Source organism: Uloborus diversus, chromosome 1 (genome assembly GCF_026930045.1).
Source record: "Uloborus diversus isolate 005 chromosome 1, Udiv.v.3.1, whole genome shotgun sequence".
Classification (NCBI taxonomy): domain Eukaryota; kingdom Metazoa; phylum Arthropoda; class Arachnida; order Araneae; family Uloboridae; genus Uloborus; species Uloborus diversus.
Window position 1 is genome coordinate 153,334,171 of NC_072731.1, and position 19,173 is coordinate 153,353,343.

Below are 19,173 nucleotides of genomic sequence, written 5' to 3' on the forward strand. Positions count from 1 at the left end.
TGTTGGAATTTTTTTTCAGTGGAGATTATTTCCCTAAATATAAGTTAGGGGACATGGGGCCCGTGTAAAAAGTTAAATTTTGTATTTTAAGACTTATTATTATTTTTACTTCAAACATTCAATACCTTAACTCTGCATCTGATTTTGAACATTTTTTCAATTTGAAGCATACATCAAGGAATAACAGTTGCAAAAATAAAGATATCACAGGTTAAAACGGAACACCCTGTATAATGTATATTTGATTATGATTTTTTAAATCAGTCAAATGAAAAATTCCTTATTTTTTCCATATTCTACGTCGAAATTTTCCGACGAAGGATGCGATAAAAAGTGACCAGCTATCCGTTTTTTAAACTAAAATTAAACGAAAAATACCCCAAATAAGACGGTATAATGAAATGTAACAGACAGATTAACAAGCACATTTCGTTCATCTCTTAAGCCTTCTTTTAAGTTTTAAAGTTCTTCTGAATTCGCTTATTAATTATTCATTTCGACTTTTGTACATTCGAAATGATATACTCGTATTTCCAAGAAGCAATTAGAAAGAAGGTTTTATACCTTCTGTTACAATTTTGTTCATGTTACCTCTTTTATTTTTGATTTCAACGGAAAAGAAAAGTAAACATGATTAAATTTATGCATGGCCATTCAAAATGCCAGTACATATGAGGCAGTGAGAAGCAAAGGGATGTAAGTGGCAAAATTAAAAATTTGGAATTAACCAGTACAAATAGTAGGGGAACCTCTCCTATGTCTTGGGGCAAGAGATTGTACTTGTAGCCCTGGTAGGTGCTGCTGTACAGCATAAGTTAGAAAAAAATCAATAAAAGCCTACCTAGGATGCTATCTTTAAACGTGTTTTACTCCAAACTTGAAAATGTTCACTTAATCCCTTTTCCTCTCACTGCCAAATATGAGTTCTCACGGTACGGTATTAGATAAAATGGAAAGTTATTTCTTATATTTCTGTTAGTCGATAGAAACTGCATTGATGTTATTTTTCTACTTCGTATGTATTAAAAATTATAGTATCTCAATAAAAATTCCCGAACATCACCAACAGCTGTCGAGAACTGCTTTTGTTTTCGCCTTTTTGGTGTTATTTTTGTTTTGAGTAGCTTCTTATGACAACATATTTTTTTTTTCACAAGTAGGGATTTGAATCTAAAATAGAAATTTTTTGCATCTGATATAATAAAAGCCATATTTCATGTAATCGTGATGCAAAGCATTGTACACGGTCCTATTATGATAAGCTTGTCATTAAAGACTTCAAAAGAGTCCGCTCTTTTTGAGATAGAAATTTATGTCTGCCGATTTTCGAGAATTTCGGTAATATCGTGTGTTTAAGCCTAATTACTCTTTTTCTCCATGAAAATGGCGATTGAAATTATATTTTTTGCAACAAACATTTAACTTAATTTCTTTCCTACAACATTATCAGCTAACACTCAATGTAATTTCCTCAGATACATTTTTAAAGAAGTTTTTAAAAAAAAGGGGGGGGGGAGAATACATTGTATTGTACGATGTCGAGATGACTCCGCACAAAATAAGGAAGTATGCCGTACTACTACAGACATTTTAAAATCAGGAAAATAATGCTAAAGATAAAGTATTATCTATAGAGAAAATTTATTATTTTATTTTTGGAAAGTATTTTGAGGAAGGAACCGATTTTTCTTAAATTTTTTTCTTAAAATATCTACTAATCGATGCTTTGCTGAGTTTTACCAACTCCTCCAATAAAGAAGGTCTTCGCACCCGTTTCGTGACGTCACTATAAAAGGCTGACGAAGGTTCAAATTTCAATATTTTATCGCTGTTCGAGATAAATAAAAAACGCTCCTCTTAAAATATTACTCTAATTGAACTGCCCAGCAGCTCTAGAGCAGCTTCTACAAAAGTGGAAGTAAAAGTTCTGTGTAGTTTCAGAGCGATCGACTAGTGTCCACGTTTAGTACGTACTTTAAGTCACTAAAGCATTTGTTTTGTGAGGATTTTATTTAAACAAATAAAACAAGTGTTTTGTATAGTTAAATAAATAAACTGTGGAGGTCGTTTTTTGACATATATAAACCATTTGCATGAAAATCAACCATCGCCAGTGTGACTTCTTGTAAATTTTCGCCACTACAGCGCTTTGGCGAAAATACTTTGAATGTGCATTCTACTTATATAAATATATAATGTCAGTTTTCTTTCGGCTGGTGTTAAATTGTGCTGGGAGCTCACAATGGCCTAAATTTATACAATGTGCAATGACCGTTGCCGTTGTAGGAACGTAAAACACTTTACCTTACATTTATTGCTCTGTCCATTGCGGTTATTTAAATTGAATAATAATATCCATTAACTATTATTCAACATTAGATTTTTTTATTATTATATTATATTTATTTGAAGGATTTGAAACATGAAAATATTGAAATATTATTTTACAAAATTATTATTTAAAAGAGAAATTTTACCCAATTCCAAGTATAATCTTTACAAAAGAAAAGTAAAGAATCAAACTTCCTTCATGTTGAAAGATAATCGTTAATTCTATATTGTTACTAGAATGCTGGAAACTTTTTAAGTGCTCAATGAAAATAAACACTCCACCTGGAAGCAAAGGGTGTGCTTTTGACTACACAACAAGCATAAAAATGAAGGCTTAAACTTTGTTAAGTAATAAAAGTGTTTAAAGCAAGTAATCTCATAAAAGCCAGAGCTGTTACAACATTTCAGAATGGAACATAATGTTCTATGACGGAAAAATCTTTTATGCAGATTGCTTATTCATGAAAAGAATTTTTAGAGCTGCATTAGAGTAATTTTTTTATTTTTTAGTATGTGTGTGACATACGAAAGTTAATGAAGTATTTTATTGCACGAATCTTTTTAAAAGTTTTGGAATTAAAGGTTTCCTTCTTCGGTATCTGTAACAGCATGAAAAGCTGTTGTAGAGCTGCTGAACAGTTCAATGAGAGTAATATTTCAAAAGGAACGGTTTTATTTATCTCGAACATCGATAAAATATTGAAATTTGAAGATCTAAAATATGTTTCTTTTTTAGCAAAACTGAATAAACACTAAGCAGCTCTGCTCCCTGCTCGTTTCACTCGCTAACTTCTAATCAGTAATCCTTAGTTCAACTTGAAACAAGACAAATGTAGCGAAATCGAAAGAGGCTGATAGAACCTCCGTCAGCCTTACATAGTGACGTCACGAAATGGGTGCGCAGACCTTCTTTATCAGAGGTGTTGGTAAAACTCAGTAAACAATCAATGAGGTCACCAAAATACGATGTGTTACTGGTGAAACTGCTTTCTTACTTGGAAAATCTCCTCCAGTTGTGGCACGCTCCCGACTGCAAAGCTATGTTGTCTGGATTCGCAAAGCAAACCTGCCTTTCCATATCGGAGTAATACCACAGCAGTTGATTCATCCCACAGGCAAATGCGAACAGCACGAGGGTGTATACAAAGAAAAACTTGACGATATCAATGACCATGCGCCCCAGGCATATTTGGAGGGGCCCCAAATGGGGGTTTACTGAGAAGATGTACACCAACTTCAAGGAACTAAAAAATACCATTAATAAATATTATTATCCATTTGAATTTTAAACAAGAGTAATTCTTTCATCTTGCTATCAATGTTACCCATATACAATTGGTTTGCATTTGTCGGTTTTTGTTAACTGTACACAACGGAATAGAAGAAAAAAAAAAGGACTTCTGTAAGTGTCACATAAATATGTTAATGCAGTACTCAGTAGCGCTGCATTTCGAACAAAGTAGAATGAGTAGATACCTAGTGCAGTAATTCTTTAAGGCCAGCAATTTTAAGTTTTAAAACTTTTTCTCTTTCTTTTACTTTTTTTCAAAACAAAGCATAAATACATTTTTATTTTTACATAGCGACATCTTTTTCCTAATAGTATTTTAAAATTAAGATAAGTCTTTTTTAAAGGAGAAATCGATTGGCAAATTAAAGGTCAGCCTACGGACCGCAATTTAGTTTTGTGTTATAGAATATTTAAAAGAGAGTAATTGTTTTGAATGGCTTATGATCTTCAGATAAAAAGAGAGATCATACTTATACCTGCAAAAGAATTACACTAGACAAAAATTCAATCACTGTATTGTTAGGGGAAGGTTGCCGCAATGAACCACTTAATACTTTTGACCTTTTTTAGGAAGTAGTTCAGACTCAAACTTTATATTGACGATAGGAATAATTACTCAGTATATTTCTCCTTTAGTAAAAATATATACTTTTATGCTAATTGTATTCAATAAAGAATAAAAAGGAAAATGAAATATTTTAGCATGTGGTCCATTCATGGGAACCACTTGCGATGAATGGACAGTTGAGTTTAGATCGATGGACCACATTCTCGTAAAATATAAATAGTTATTACAGGAGATAAACAAACACTACAAATAAGAGTAAGTTGCTCAAAAAGAGAAAATTGTTTTTTTTTTTTTTTTAAATTGTTTCTTATCACAGGAGAAACATAAAATTCACTCAGGACTCACACAACGCAGCAGTTTTCACCACATCTCGCACACCACTTGATATTTTTTAACATGTGACTTACTCCTATTAGCTAAAATTTCATGGGGCCTCTTTTGAATAAATGGGAGTCCTGTTTCATTCAAGTTCAAAAATTTTGATCGATAAAGACTTTACTTGACGACAAGGATTTTTCTATAGCACGTTGCATGCCCTTAGTTATCCACTTGCTTTATTTCACTTATTTTGGTATTTTTCTTGAACAACAAACGTACTTGAAACGGTATTAAAATTTACTTTAACAAATACTGAATCGACTACACAAGTTTTAAAGTTGAAAATATGATAACTGAGGTGTGTTTCCATAGCTTATTTTAAGAATATTTTTCCATCATTATCACATTTATTTCAAAAGATTAATCAATTATTAAAGATAATTGAGCTGAATCTTCAATAATATTTATAAGATTCCAAGACTGAACCACTTTGTTAGCTGGTTCATTCATAGAAACATCTAGTTGTTCAATGATAGCAACTGGGTCATTTTGAATGTTCTCATAGTTGTCACTGCTGTGACGATTCATGATGAAACTTAAAATATTGGGAATCGTACTTGAAAATGTACTCTTTCAAATCAATGTTCCCATTTACATGATCAGTAATATTCGAAGCATGTAAAAGCAAAATGTAAGTGTCAATAATTAGAAATGAAACAGTATAAATTCTATTTGGACGTTTTACAATATGATGTATTGATTAAAGCTCTTTGATGATTCTGCCATTGGATTGTATTGAGACAAAAGAATGCACTAAAACTGATTTCGTGCCTGAGAAAACTCTGGTAGAAAAAATAGCTTCGAAGTCCAGTCATGGAACCAGTTCATTGACGGCAACCTTCCCTTATGTAAATCAATTGTTTAAACTTGACCACAGCAAAGTTACTTACTCCTTCAGGAATTTTAGCAAAAACATTTTCAACACTTTTCTCGGATTTGACTGGTTTAGAAACCTAACATACAATTCTCTAAAATCTACATTAAGTGCCAGCATAGCACGCAAAAATAGTACATTGCGATTTTCGCCTTTAGCTTTATTGTTGACTCTGTGAAGGTTTTCAAAGTATATTAAGTGAACATGCTCTAATTAGCGGTACCCATAGCTACCGAAGAAGGGGAGGAAGTCATGGCGTAGACTGCGTCAATGATATTTTTAGGGAGCATCTACATGGCCTTTTTTTTTGGGGGGGGGGGAGGGGGTTTTCTTGGGAGGCTTTGTAACCTGTCTATTTGACGAAGAGGGGGGAGGGCACCATTGCTCCTGGGTGATTGGACACACCTGTCATAATAACATGTACGAAAACATCAAAGTGCAAAATATCACGTACAGTGCCTTCATCTTTTTCAACTTTCTTTTATAAAAAATATTACTTTCATTGTTTTACTCAAAAACGCTAGAAAATATTCATAATTTCATTTACTAGTTAGTGAGAAATATAATTATAATACCTATAAAATGAAAATAAAAAAAATCATAATTGTTTATTTAGCTTTAAAGATTTTGAGCAAAAAAATGTGAGAAAGAAGGTTAAATAGGAAATAGCTCCCAAGTTTTTAAATTGAAAGGTATAAAGCTCTTCCCAGAATGTAGTATTCCCCACGATACCAAATTCATCAATCACATTTAAGAAACGTTATTTTTACTTCGAGAAAAATTGATCCGCTTTATTGGTAAAAAGATTACTTTCAAAAAGAATAGATTCGTTGCCTTTAGCTAGTAAAAATGTTTCGAAAAAGGCGTTTTTGTATCTTTATCAAAAGCCTGCACAAAGTATTGATTGAATTCTTATTTAATATTTTCCCACCATGAAGATTTTCAATGTTGATCATAACAGTTATTGAATATGGAAAAATAACAGAAAATACAAGTGCAGTCGAATTTTATTTTTGACAAAATGGGGAGGAGGGGGGGGGGGGGTATTCTCACGAGAAAAATATTTTGAAACGATTTTTTGATTAGGTGATAACAAGTGATAAAATAAATATTTCCCTCACTCTTATAGATGAAATGATTGTGAACCTAGTATAAACTTTTTCAGCTTGTAGTGGGTGACGCGGCGCCCTAAATAGCTGCAGTTAGAGCAATCGGGGGGACCTACCAATAGAGTTAGAGACCCAAGATCAATATTTTATTGGACTACTTTTTGCTTGGTAAACTGCTCTGATTCATTTCGGCATTGTATCTACAAGCTTCTGGAGTGCATTTTTATCCAGAGAATACCATCCATTGACTATGCCGCTTTTCAGATCTTGTTAACTAAATTAAAGAGGAGAGTGCTGTCGGATGCGTCTTTACACCATATCCCACGCATTTTCTATCGGGTTAAGATCCGAGTTACGCGGTGGCCAGGAAAGGTGTTGGAAGTCAGACTGATGCTCAGCGAACCAATTTTCAACACTTCTGGCACGATGTATACTTGCATAGTCGTCCATGAAGGCTATCGCCATAGTCGTCCATCGCCATCAGGATAAAAATGCAACATTGCAGGATGCACTTGATCTGCCAGCATATCTAGGTATTGCATGGCTGTTTGTTTACCCTCGAGGAGCACCAGGGCACCACTCCCATGCCAGCAGAACACGCTCCATATCTTGATGCTCCCTCCAGATCTTTGCACAGTGCAAATAAGCCAAGAAGATTCTCTGAAACATTTCTAATTCATTGGCCAGTGAGTGTAGTTGTGCTGCGAAGTGTCCAAGGTATGAATTCGTTCTTGTAAACGAAACAAAAAGTGTTATGGATAATTATCCGACTCTTTCCCGGTTTCAGATAGTTGATTTCAATAAAAAGTAACGGATAGTGCTTCATTCCTCTGCATCAAGAATGTTTTAAAAAATTATTTAGCCACAATCAAAAAAGGTTATTTTTAAATTTTTCCTACAAAAACTATTAAATATGTAAACATGATATGCATAGTGCTTTTGATACGTATATTAATTAATGTATTATATATACAATCGACTCTCAACTCGAAACTTTATGTCTCGAATACTTTTTTATCTCGAAGATTTAATTCGGTTCCAAAATAATTTAGTGTTTTCAACACAAAGTTGTCAGTATATCTCGAATGCAACTCTTTGAAGTCGAAATTTCTGCGAAATTTTCATTTTCATGTTATGAAAAAAATTCAGCCGAAGAAAAAAGTTTACTTTTCCTTTTATACATTGCTTTGCTTATCTGCTTGTATGAAAAATATTATTTTTTTACAATAAAGTTGCTAAATGCGTTCAGTGTTACAACATTGCGTAAAAAGTGGCCGATTGGGCTACTTTTTGATGTTCCTGACGATTTCAATTTCATTGAGAAGCAGTTAGCAAGTTTTTTATAGATTTAAAATTTCGACTGAAATTGAAAAAAAAAGTAACCTTTAGTTTCTAGATGACTCAAATAATCGTGCTTTTAGGGCAGAAAGGCGTCCAAAAGCAATGTGAACTGAAGTCAAGGGGAAAAGAATAATTTGAATTTTGACCTATTGAATTCAAATTACGTTTTTCGCAATCGCGAGTGTGTGTGTTTATGTGTGTGTGTGTGTGTGGGGGGGTATGTGTGTGATGGTATGTGTGTTTGTGTATGGGGGTATGTGTGTTTGTGTGTGGGGGGTATGTGTGTTTGTGTGTAGATGGTATGTGTATGTGTGTGTAGGCATGTGTCTTTGTGTCTGTGTGCAGGTACGTGTGTGTGGGTAATTGTGTGTATGAGTGTTTGTGTGTAGGGGGTTTGTATGTGTGTATGTGTGTATGCATATGTATTTGTGTCTGTGTGCAGGCATGAATGTGTGAGTAGTTGTGTGCGTACATGTAGGTGTGTGTATGTATGCGTGTGTGTCTGTGCGCAGGTATGAGTGTGTGGGTAGTTGTGTGTGGGGGGAAAATGTATGTGTGTGTAGGCATATGTGTGTGTGTCTGTGTGCAGGCATGAGTGTGTGGGTAGTTGTGTGTAGGTGTGTGTGTATGCTATGTGTAGGTGTCTGTATGTATGCGTGTATGTGTAGGTGTTTGAGTGTATGTATGTGTTTATGTGCGTGTATGTGTGTAGGCGTATGTATGTGTTTGCGTATGTGTGTAGGCGTATGTATGTGTGTAGGCGTATGTGTGTGTAGGCATATGTATGTGTGTGTATGTGGTGGTGTGTGTGTGTGTGTACATGCGTGTATGTATGCGTGTCAGTATTGGATATGGACGCAACCTTGAGACGGCTTTCGCTAGAGGAGCAGCATCGTGAGGCGGCCGGTGGTGCTGCAGAGGGTGCTGGCGGGAAAATAAAATCATAGGAATTCAAAACAGTCAAATGAATGCAATAAGCAGTCGTGGTTGCTCAATAAACTGGGCCTGCGACAGAAACAATAGTTGAAAACTGCTTTATGAACTGTCGTGGTGTTGACTGGGAGAAAATGAAATATTTCTTGAATATCAAGGAAGATGTTACTGCACGTGAATCCTAATTTTACGAAGCGATTGTGTAAGCAGTCCGTGGAGAGTTTGCTTGCTCAGACCTGCGCTTAAACCGTTCAGCGATTTTCATGAAATTTGACACAAAATTAGTTTGCTGCATGAGAGTGTGCACCTCGAAGAGATTTTTCAAAAATTCTATTTTGTTTATTTTATATTCCAATTTTAAGAATATTTTACTCAGCAAATTATCACAACGTGGAATGGTAAATTACCTAGTTATCATAACATGAGACCACAACATGGGCGAGCAAATAGCCATACCAAATTGGTGAGAAATTCCTCATCCATTATTTGTAAATATACAGGCGAATCAAATGATCTTTTAATTTTCTACTACTTGCAATGCCGTGCGGGTACCACTAGTAGGAACATAAAGGACTCCGAATTTCTCCGCCGAACACTGAATACATAAATTTAGTCTTTAGCGTGAAAATAAAAAAAAATCATATCAACAATAATTATTTCAATGTAAAAATCATGGCTGCGGAGTCGGAGTCAATCTCATTTTGGGACAAAAGAGTCAGATTCGGGAGGCCGAAGGTTTTTCAATTCAAAGGCTCGGAGTTAGAATCGGTTATTTTCCCTTTAAGTCCGCTACTATGCCAATGTTTGTGAAGTCGGACTTATTTTGAGATAAAGGAGTCGGAGTTGATTTTTCGAGAGTCGGAGTCTGTCATTTTTCCTCCGCGTATAAATTTTTGCCAAAGCTACGAAGTCAGAGTCGAAGTCGGGAAGTCGTCCGACTAATTTTCGGGCACAGGAGTCGGAGTCGGAGTCAGGTGCCCCAAAACTGTTGGTGTTGGACTCAAGAAATGTTTTGATAGCTATTTCCAACAAAATTTGTTTGAAGTAAATCCGCCTCAAGTTCGGAATGTATATTGACTTCCAGTTTTCCCGTAGGCACTAATATTAAGGGATTTGAACTGTTCAAAATTGAACGGAAAATTGTTCAAATCAGAAAGATAGTTTCTATACGGGGTTTTCTTCATCGAAAGCTTTTTCCAATCAAGTTTTTTGCAGCAAATTTGTATCTCAGTTCGAGATTGCCTTGAATTTATCCGTAGGCGCTAATGTCAAGTTATTTTGAACTGTTAAAAAATTGAACAAAAAATTGTTCAAATCAAAAGTGAAATATGGGAATGAGGTGTCCTTGTCGAGATCTTCCAAACAAAAAACAAATTGTTCGAAGCGGACAATTCACTCAAAAGTTATTGGGGGGGGGGGGCACATACAGACAGACCGACAGACTGACATTTTCCCCCCATCTCAATACCCTACTTTCCAATTTTTAATTTTTCAATATTCATTAAATTTTTATTTATTTTTGACATTTTTTTGTTTTTTTCGCGATATTTTTAAGATGCATTAAACCTTCTTTCATGCTTTTTAGCCTACTTTCCCAGTAAAAGTTACAGAAAGAAGAAAAAGTCTGTCGTTCTGTCTGTCTGTCCCCCCCCTAATAACTTTTGAATGAATAGTCCGATTCGAAAAAACTTTTTTTTGTTCGAAAGATCTCGGCGAGGACACCTCATTCCCATATTCCACTTTTTAAATTGAACTATTTTTTGTTCTATTTTGTACAGTTCAAAAAAAAAAAAAAAAAAACTCAACATTAGCGCCTACGAGAAAATTCAAGGCAATTCCGAACTGTGAGGCGATTTTGCTTCAAACAAACTTTGTAGGAAAAAGCTTTTGATGAAAAATTTGTGTATAAAATATCTTTTTGATTTGAACAATTTTCCGTTCAATTTTGAACAGTTCAAACCCTTAACATTAGCGCCTACGGGGGAAACTGAAAGTCAATGTAGATTCCTTACTTGAAGGCGGATTTTTTTCAAACAATTTTTGTTGGAAATTGATCTTGATGCCAAACTCCAGATTTCGACTCCGAGAATTTAGGGGCACCTGAATCCGAATCTGACTCCTGTGCCCGACAATTAATCGGACTCCGACTCCCCGAGTCAGAGACTTCGGCTCTGACATCGTAGCTTTGGCAAAGATTTTATACACGGAGGACAAATGACTGACTCCGATTCTTGGATATTCGTCTCTGACTCCTTTATCCCAAAATGAGATTGACTCCGACTCCGCAGCCATGTTTTTAACTGCGAAACTATTATTATTAATGTGACGTGTTTTTATTTTCACTCTAAGTTTTAATTTATGTACTCAGTTTTCGTCGGATAAACTCGAAGTAATTTTTGTTTCTACATTAAGATATGCGCAGACGATTTTTTTCCTGACAATGCACTGTAAAAAATCTCGGAAAACTCTCTGAATATACAAAAAAGTTTTCCGTAATACACAGATTCGTACGCCCTTCGCAGTTTTCTCCTATAATCAAAAACCTTTCCCATTTAGCAAGAAAGTAAGAGTCGACGCATGCGCAGCTCACACGGCAATTTTATAGTCCAGCAGCAAATCAAAACTGAAACTTTCGAAAGCACGCAATGAAAACAAGTGCTGACTCATGTATGCGAAGTAACACTCATCAAGGGGATTAGTAGAAGTTTTGTTCCTCGCATGAATTCACTGAAGATAATTTTAAAGTCTTATATTTTCTTGCTTATGTATCGTCATGAGATTGAATTTAAAGCTATGTCACTTATTTTTAAGTACGAAGTGCAAATTCTCGACGCATGCTCGCGGAAGGAATACAAACTGAAATTAAAAACCAAATAACTGCCGAGAGGACGCCATGTAAATTTATTGCGTCGCATAACTTGTGTAGTTAATTTACTTTTTTCCTGGATACTTTTCTTCTTTCTACCAAATGGGTAATTTTTGTTGGCAGAATTTTATTCTGTCATAAAAATCACCATTTTTGGTGACCAAAGCCTGCAAAGGACCACCACCGACGAATAGGTAAGTCGCTTTGCAACTCTATTACTTTAAAGAGATTTAGTTCATATAAATCTCGTTAAAAAAACTATTTTCTTCAGTATCATTTTTTCGTTGTGAACTATTGCAATTTGAAAATATTTTACATTACATAGAACAAATATTTAAAGTGCAAGTGTGTCTAGTTTTATTCTGTAAAATTTATGAATTGAAGATTATAAAAAACTTTAAATAAGTGTTATTGTGTACTTTGTTTTTATGTGTCAATCTCAGTTAATATTTGGCTGAACATTTATGTATCAAGCATTATGAATTAAATGTTATAATATGCAAACTGTCAGGTTTGATAGTTCGTCTTTAAGGTTGCATGTTTTCATTCTCTTGTAAACAGTGTAGCTAGATTGTATGAAGTAAAAAAAAAACTATCTCTTGTAATTAGGAACATAGTGCTTCAGTATTATCTAAATGACGATATCTCTTTAAATATTTGCATTAGCGAAACGCTTTAAATTAGTTAAATGTGTATTAATTCATTTAACAAATAAATACATATATGTATTTAAAAGTGTCTTCATTTTTTTCGTTTTACGAGCCTCAATTTTACCAAAAGCAAAAAAAAAGACTTAATAAAATAATTTTGTATTTTTACACCACATTAAAGTATTTGACTTATAATTTATATGATACTTTGATTTATAATGTATATGATGTTGCTTTTTCAAGGGGGGGGGCGCTTCATAGCATTTTATGTGTGCACCATCACGCTTATGGTGGGTTGGGGGATTCTCGTATATATGAAATGGAATAATCATGTAGTAGAGTTCAATGTTTTAATAAATAAAATATATAATGCATTTTGCGCACACTGTAAAAATAAAATCAGTAACCTATTTTGAATAAGTATTTATATTTGTGATGAGCTGGAAAAGGGCAAGAACAGAAGAATCAACCCGAATGGTTCCAGCAGGGGGACTTGGTGTCATATTTAAATTCATCAATTTCTCTGTTGGTACTTTTCGGTACACTTTGTTCGTCAGAGAAATTTACTTGAGGTGAACGAATTCCGGAACGCGAAGGGTAGGTAAGTCCTGTCAAATTTTATCCGAAGATAAAAGCTATCAAGTTTGATACAAGATATATTTTTAAGTTCTGCATTAAAAATACAATATGTTGATAGTTTTGTCTTGAAAATATTGAGAGAAAAACTGAAGTTTAAGATTGTTTAACAAACAATCCCCACTTTTCAGAAGGTATCCCCACTCCAATTCCCCGACGATTTTGTGATTAGGAATGAAACTACTAGATTATTTCATAATTTTTCAAAAATTTATAATTGTGCATATGTTTGCTGTTAACCATGCTATTTGTCATTAGAAATTCAAAAAAAAAAAAAAAAAAGAAAAAAAAAATCCACGAATGATTCTAAAATTGCTTGTATTATTGCTCTTAGATATGAAAGAATTGAAACTGATATGATATGCAATACTATAATAAAGAATTATATTTTAGAAAAAATCACGGAAAAAGGATTCCGAAATTCTCGGAAACGTTTTTGAAAATTGTTTGGAGAATTCCGAAATACTCGGAAACGTTTTCGAAACTTTCATAAACCACAGCTGCACAGAATACTCAGAAACTTTTCTGGAAATTACGGAAAGAGAATTCCGAAATACTCAGAAACGTTTCTGAAAATTATAGAAAGAGGATTCCGAAATACTCAGACACGTTTCTGGACATTACAGAAAGAGGATTCCGAAATACTCAGAAACGTTTTTGAAACTTTTATGAACCACAGCTGCACGATATACTCAGAAACGTTTCCGTATTTTTTTTTACAGTGTGAAAATTAATTCTTTAAGTCGGCATTTTACTTTTTTTATTTATTTTGAAAAGTACATTAATTCATTTAAAAAATTATTTTTTGGCATCAGGGGAAAAACAAACTGTTTTTTTTTTCTTTGTTGATATGATGTGTTTAGTTTAATGAGCTTGTTAGTTTTCTCTTTGAAAGCCGTTAAAGATTTTTTTTAACGGAAAAAAGTGTATTAGCTGCTTTGTTTAAAAAGTGCTGCTATTTTATTTGTTTGTTTATTTATTTATTTTTTTACTCATCTGATTCTTTAGATGAGTAAGGCATATTTTATTCCTAGAAATGGGTTTAAAATATTTAAAAAAAAATGTTTGAAATAATTTGCGATTTTAGCTATTTTTGAGAATATTGATCAGATACTAGAAAGTAAATATGGGTTTACGGGAAAGTAGACTCGTTTAGTTCTAGACGGAACTTCTTGTTCCAAGTATCTTAATGAAATTTATTCTCTGTCAAGATATTTTTGTGTAATACTAATACTGAATTTTATCCTAGTTATAAGTGTTATAGTCTATGTATTATACACAATTTCTGAAAAAGAAAATGAACACTATTTTTGAGAAGGGTGGGGGGGGGGGGGGGGGAGGGTAACTTCCAATAACTCGAACTACCAATTACTCGAAAGTTTTAGACGGTCCCTTGGGATCGAGAGTTGACTCTATATTGTATAGAAATACTATACATTACTAAGGTGACGCGAGAACATTTTTAATCTTCAAATGGTGCGAGGTTAAAAAAAATGTTCACCCCTGCTTTATAAGGTATTTGAACCGACTTAATTTTTTGGTGTGTTGTTTTACTAAATAAGCAATGAGAAATGGTTTTGAAAAATATTCATAAAAAGTGCAATTTAAATGCATACATATGTTATTCCAAGGATTCAATTATGAAAAAATTACGATTGTAAACGCTCTACCATACTGATAGTCACGAGCAATTTTTTAAGTACAGTGCATGACGGTGATTGCTTCTTTAAACAAAGCACTTTTTTAGGCTCTGAAAAGGATTCTCGGACATACTTGAAAATGCATTTTTTTTTCATAATTTTGATACCTCTTTGGAATTATTTTTGTTGGCAAGGTGTCTGATTCTGGAAGAAGTGATTGACAATAAGAGATGGTATCGACGAAATCAATAAAATCAACGGCACAGCCCAGATGGTGTGCCAGCCGATAAAGGTCTTTTCCACTCAATGCAACACTTTCTGAAAGGACACAGGTTCGAGTCGTTTGAAGAAGTTGAAGAATCGTCTCAAGAGAACTTCGATTTGATCTGTCTGAATGGTACCTAGACGAGATTCGAAAACTTGCAGATCGATAACAAAAGAGGGTAGAGGAATAGTTGCTGTTTTGAATAAATTGATGCGGGGGAAAAAAACACCCTGAATTTTCAAGCTTGTCAACGACCTTTTTTTTACAACCTAGTAGTTCAGGCTCTTCAGACATCTGATGAATAGTAATAACTTTAACAAAACTTCCTTTATGAAACGAAGGTAAACAGATATAAAATGCAATTTTAAAAGTAAAACAAAAACTTTATTTTATTATTTCAATAAAATACTTTTCTCTATAGGATTTAGTTGTTTGCTAATTCAATTAAAACCATCTAAATATTAAAAGATTCCCAAACTAATTTATGTTTCGAAACATACAAGTTACTCGTGATAAAGATCCTAATGTGTCTCTTTACTTAGTTACTTTATCGATTATTGGCATAGATGAGAGCAGTAATATGGAATGCATTTCATGCTTGTTCCAGAGAAGCAGTAATTCAAAATTTTCACTAAGATTACTATTAATATTACTGTCGTAGGCAGGGTTGCCAGGCGTCCCGGATTTCAAGGGACAGTCCCGTATTTTGAAAATTTATCACTCGTCCCGGTAAACTTCCATACGGGTCGGCTTAGGTCCCGTATCTTAGCTAATAAGAATATTTTACAAGATGAGACATTGTTTTGATGGAAAAAATTAAGCAAAACAGAAAATGTGAAATAGAGAGAAATAAGAAAATCATGGGGAAGCAAATAAACGCAAAAATTGTTTCCGTTTTGAATTGGTTTGTTTGTTTCTGTTTTAGCAGCAGACCCTGAGGAGCCGAATGGGTTTTTCCTCTTTGCCTTTGCAGGGGACCCGAAATTTATAGATTCGGCCTGCATCTAATTTATTTGTTGAGCAAGTATTTTTACATAAGAATTTGAAGTGGACTGATGCATGAAATAAGTGTAATGTTCAGTTAATTAAAGCAGAACTAATTGCGGCTAACAAAACGTAAGTTGCAATGAATTTTGTAACAACTTGAAGGCACAGAAAAATTTGAAGAATTGTTTCAGGACTAAAATCAAATAGCAAATATGGTTTTTGAAGACATACATAGGATTGCTCCATATTATATTATAATAATACGCTATAAGATTTTGAATTTTAGTTTGTATTTGTTACTTTCTTTTAGCTTGCTCAAATTGTAAGGTTTAATTATATGTCTGATCAGTTGTAAAATCCACATGTTTATTAATGGTACATTAAAATTATTTTACTGATTCAGATTTCCCCATTGACTGGTGTGGCATTGAAAAACAAGTTTTGCTCCCCTCCACAATTCCTTGCATTACTATTTCAGATAAAGTAGTCACATTTGACAAGAAAATTGTTCGATAGCACAGTTTCTCTTATAGCTAACGCAAGTAAAATCTAATTAGCACCTGTTCCTTTTAACGTCGATCTGTATACTGATCATCGTTCTATTGCTTGCTTTATTCTTTGAGTTAGAGTTCCTCCAAAATTGTCCTCACCCATAAACAAACTGAGAGGAATCGTTCGAAAGCTATTAAAACATGGTTGTTTATCACGCCATAAAAATACACCACAACCAGTAATTGCACTCAGCCTCAAAATATACCCCCCCCCCCTTGCCTAGAAGCATATCCCGTATTTACTGTTCTTAAATCTGGCAACCCTGGTCGTAGGGGACGAATTCTTGTATCAATGGATTTTATTTTTAATCACTTAATGGGGCAATTACAAGAAATTTGCTGTTTTCCATCTTGACCGAAACAAAAAGTTTAATTTTAGAATTTTAATTTTTCAACTTTAGTTTGTACCTTATGGTTAAGCAAATCATTTAGTGAAATCTCGAAGTCTCTAAGTAGTCTACTTGCTGAGATATAAGCAAAAGCAGGCCTCATATTTTTCCGTGCCAAACATGCCATGTATAATAAAAGAGCTTAACTTCAACTTGTGTTTTTATTTAGCCAAAATACTTGATATTTGTTAATAACTAATATTTTTCATTCGGTATTTTTTTTTCATAAATAATTAGCTAAATATATAATTTTTCCGGATGTACCGTATTTTAAATTAATTAATAACGTTACTTATAGTTTATCGAACCGTTTTCCTACTCATTTCTTCGCCGTTCTTATCTAAACTGAATGAAATCTTGGCACGTACTTATGAAGCGTGTGACATGTATTTGACCAAAGAGGTCGAAAAATAACCTCGAAAACATTTCTTAAAAGGTGATATAAACAAACGTGTGCCAGTCAGAGAGTTTCATATCTTTGATGAGGCCAAGTGCAGCCATTTTTAGCACCTTTCTGTCTAGCCCAGTTCGCTAATTGTCGCTTGGCTAAAAGCGAGAATTTAAATTAACCTTCACCGTTGAAGTTAAGAGATAAATGGCTGAAGTAATTATAATAAAACACGGAAGTCGGACAGAAAATAGCCTCGTGCATGTAAATTTAGCGCGGTACGCTTGAAACTAAAAACAATCTACAACAGAACTGAAAAAGTTTATAATAATACACATTTATGAATTTGGTAAGAGAAATCTGTTCTTGACGTTTTATTAAACCAACTAGTGGTACCCGCACGCCTTTGCCCGTTGTTCAAAATTAAAAGGTCATTCGGTTCGCCTGCATATTTACAAATAATGGATGACGAATTTCTCGCCAATTGCCTATGTTTATTCGCTCTCCCATTCCACGTCATGATAATTTCGTAATTTACTCGTCTATCTCATGATAATTTTGCTCCAGAAAATGTTCTTAAAATTGAAATAGAAAAAGAACAAAATCGAATTTTCGAAAAATCGCTTCGAGGATCACACCCCCATGCTACAAATGTAAGAGCGCGAGTTTCAACCTTTGCATGCACCCGAAACGTTTTTACGCTCTCCTGAAAATTAGTGGAATTGTGACTTAGCTTATTCTGGTCTTGATGTACATAATTACAATAAAGAAAGGCTGAAATATATGGCTGTCGAAGAAAGGTCTGATTAAGAAAAATTATTTTGTTTTCGGCAAAAGCACCAGTTTGTACTTATTAGCTGTTGAGGGCAAAAGTGGTGTAAGTGTTGTTACCTTATAACTTTGTGCCAAATTTCATGAAAATCGGTCGAACGGTCTAGGCGCTATGCGCGTCACAGAGATCCAGACATCCTACAGACATCCAGACAGAGAGACTTTGAGCTTTATTATTAATAAAGATGTTCAAAAGATGAATTGAAAGTAAAAATCGGTCCTATGTCACTGATGAGATAAACATCTTTTATGTTAAAATCTGTACCTTTAGGCCAAACTAACACCAGTTCAAAATGGCGAATTTGAATCTTATTCCTTAATGAGCCATAACAAAGTAATTTAATAAAAATAGATCCTTTATGAATATTTACCGTTGTTGTAAGAGCGCGAGTTTCAACCTTTGCATGCACCCGAAACGTTTTTACGCTCTCCTGAAAATTAGTGGAATTGTGACTTAGCTTATTCTGGTTTTGATGTACATAATTACAATAAAGAAAGGCTGAAATATATGGCTGTCGAAGAAAAGTCTGATTAAGAAAAAATTATTTTGTCTTCGGCAAAAGCACCAGTTTGTACTTATTAGCTGTTGAGGGCAAAAGTGGTGTAAGTGTTGTTATCTTACACTACTTTTTCTCTCAACGGCTCATATATTGAGTTTTTTTAGCAAATTTGAAATTGAAATATTGAGTAAATTCAAATGTAAGTAATAAAATGCATTGAAAACGGCAAACCGTTTTCATACGCCATCACTCCCTGGATTAGTGCCAAGCGTGAAAGGAAAGAACTATTGACGGAATCAATTAGAAGTAAAGACGACTATAAATCCAATAACAATTCAGCATTTGTTGGGCCTGAATTAGATATTGAAAAATGCAATTTCAATACTATTTTCACACATATTTACATTTTATAGAAAAGTGTCTCCGCTTTTCGCAGCCTATGATACTTAACATTTGGTATCCATTGCAGGTGTCACGGAATAAAGACAACCATCATAAGTTGCAGATTTTTCTTCTGAACAGATTGTTCATAGATCGGAAATACGAATTTTATGCACTAAGTAAGAAGCTTTTAAATTTTACGAATTTATTCATAACTAAAATGCTTACAAAAATATGTTGTAATGTATGTTTTTTTAAACAATT

The 19,173-nt window shown here is 33.9% G+C and overlaps 1 protein-coding gene across 1 annotated transcript in view; it reads right to left on the minus strand.

Moving 5' to 3' along the window:
- LOC129216404 (transient receptor potential-gamma protein-like) overlaps positions 1-19,173 on the minus strand; it is a 133,935-nt gene that overhangs the window by 40,966 nt on the left and 73,796 nt on the right. The window contains exon 9 of the mRNA XM_054850622.1: positions 3,327-3,575. Within this exon, the coding sequence (XP_054706597.1) occupies positions 3,327-3,575 (249 nt within the window). The remainder of the gene's footprint in view (positions 1-3,326; positions 3,576-19,173) is intronic.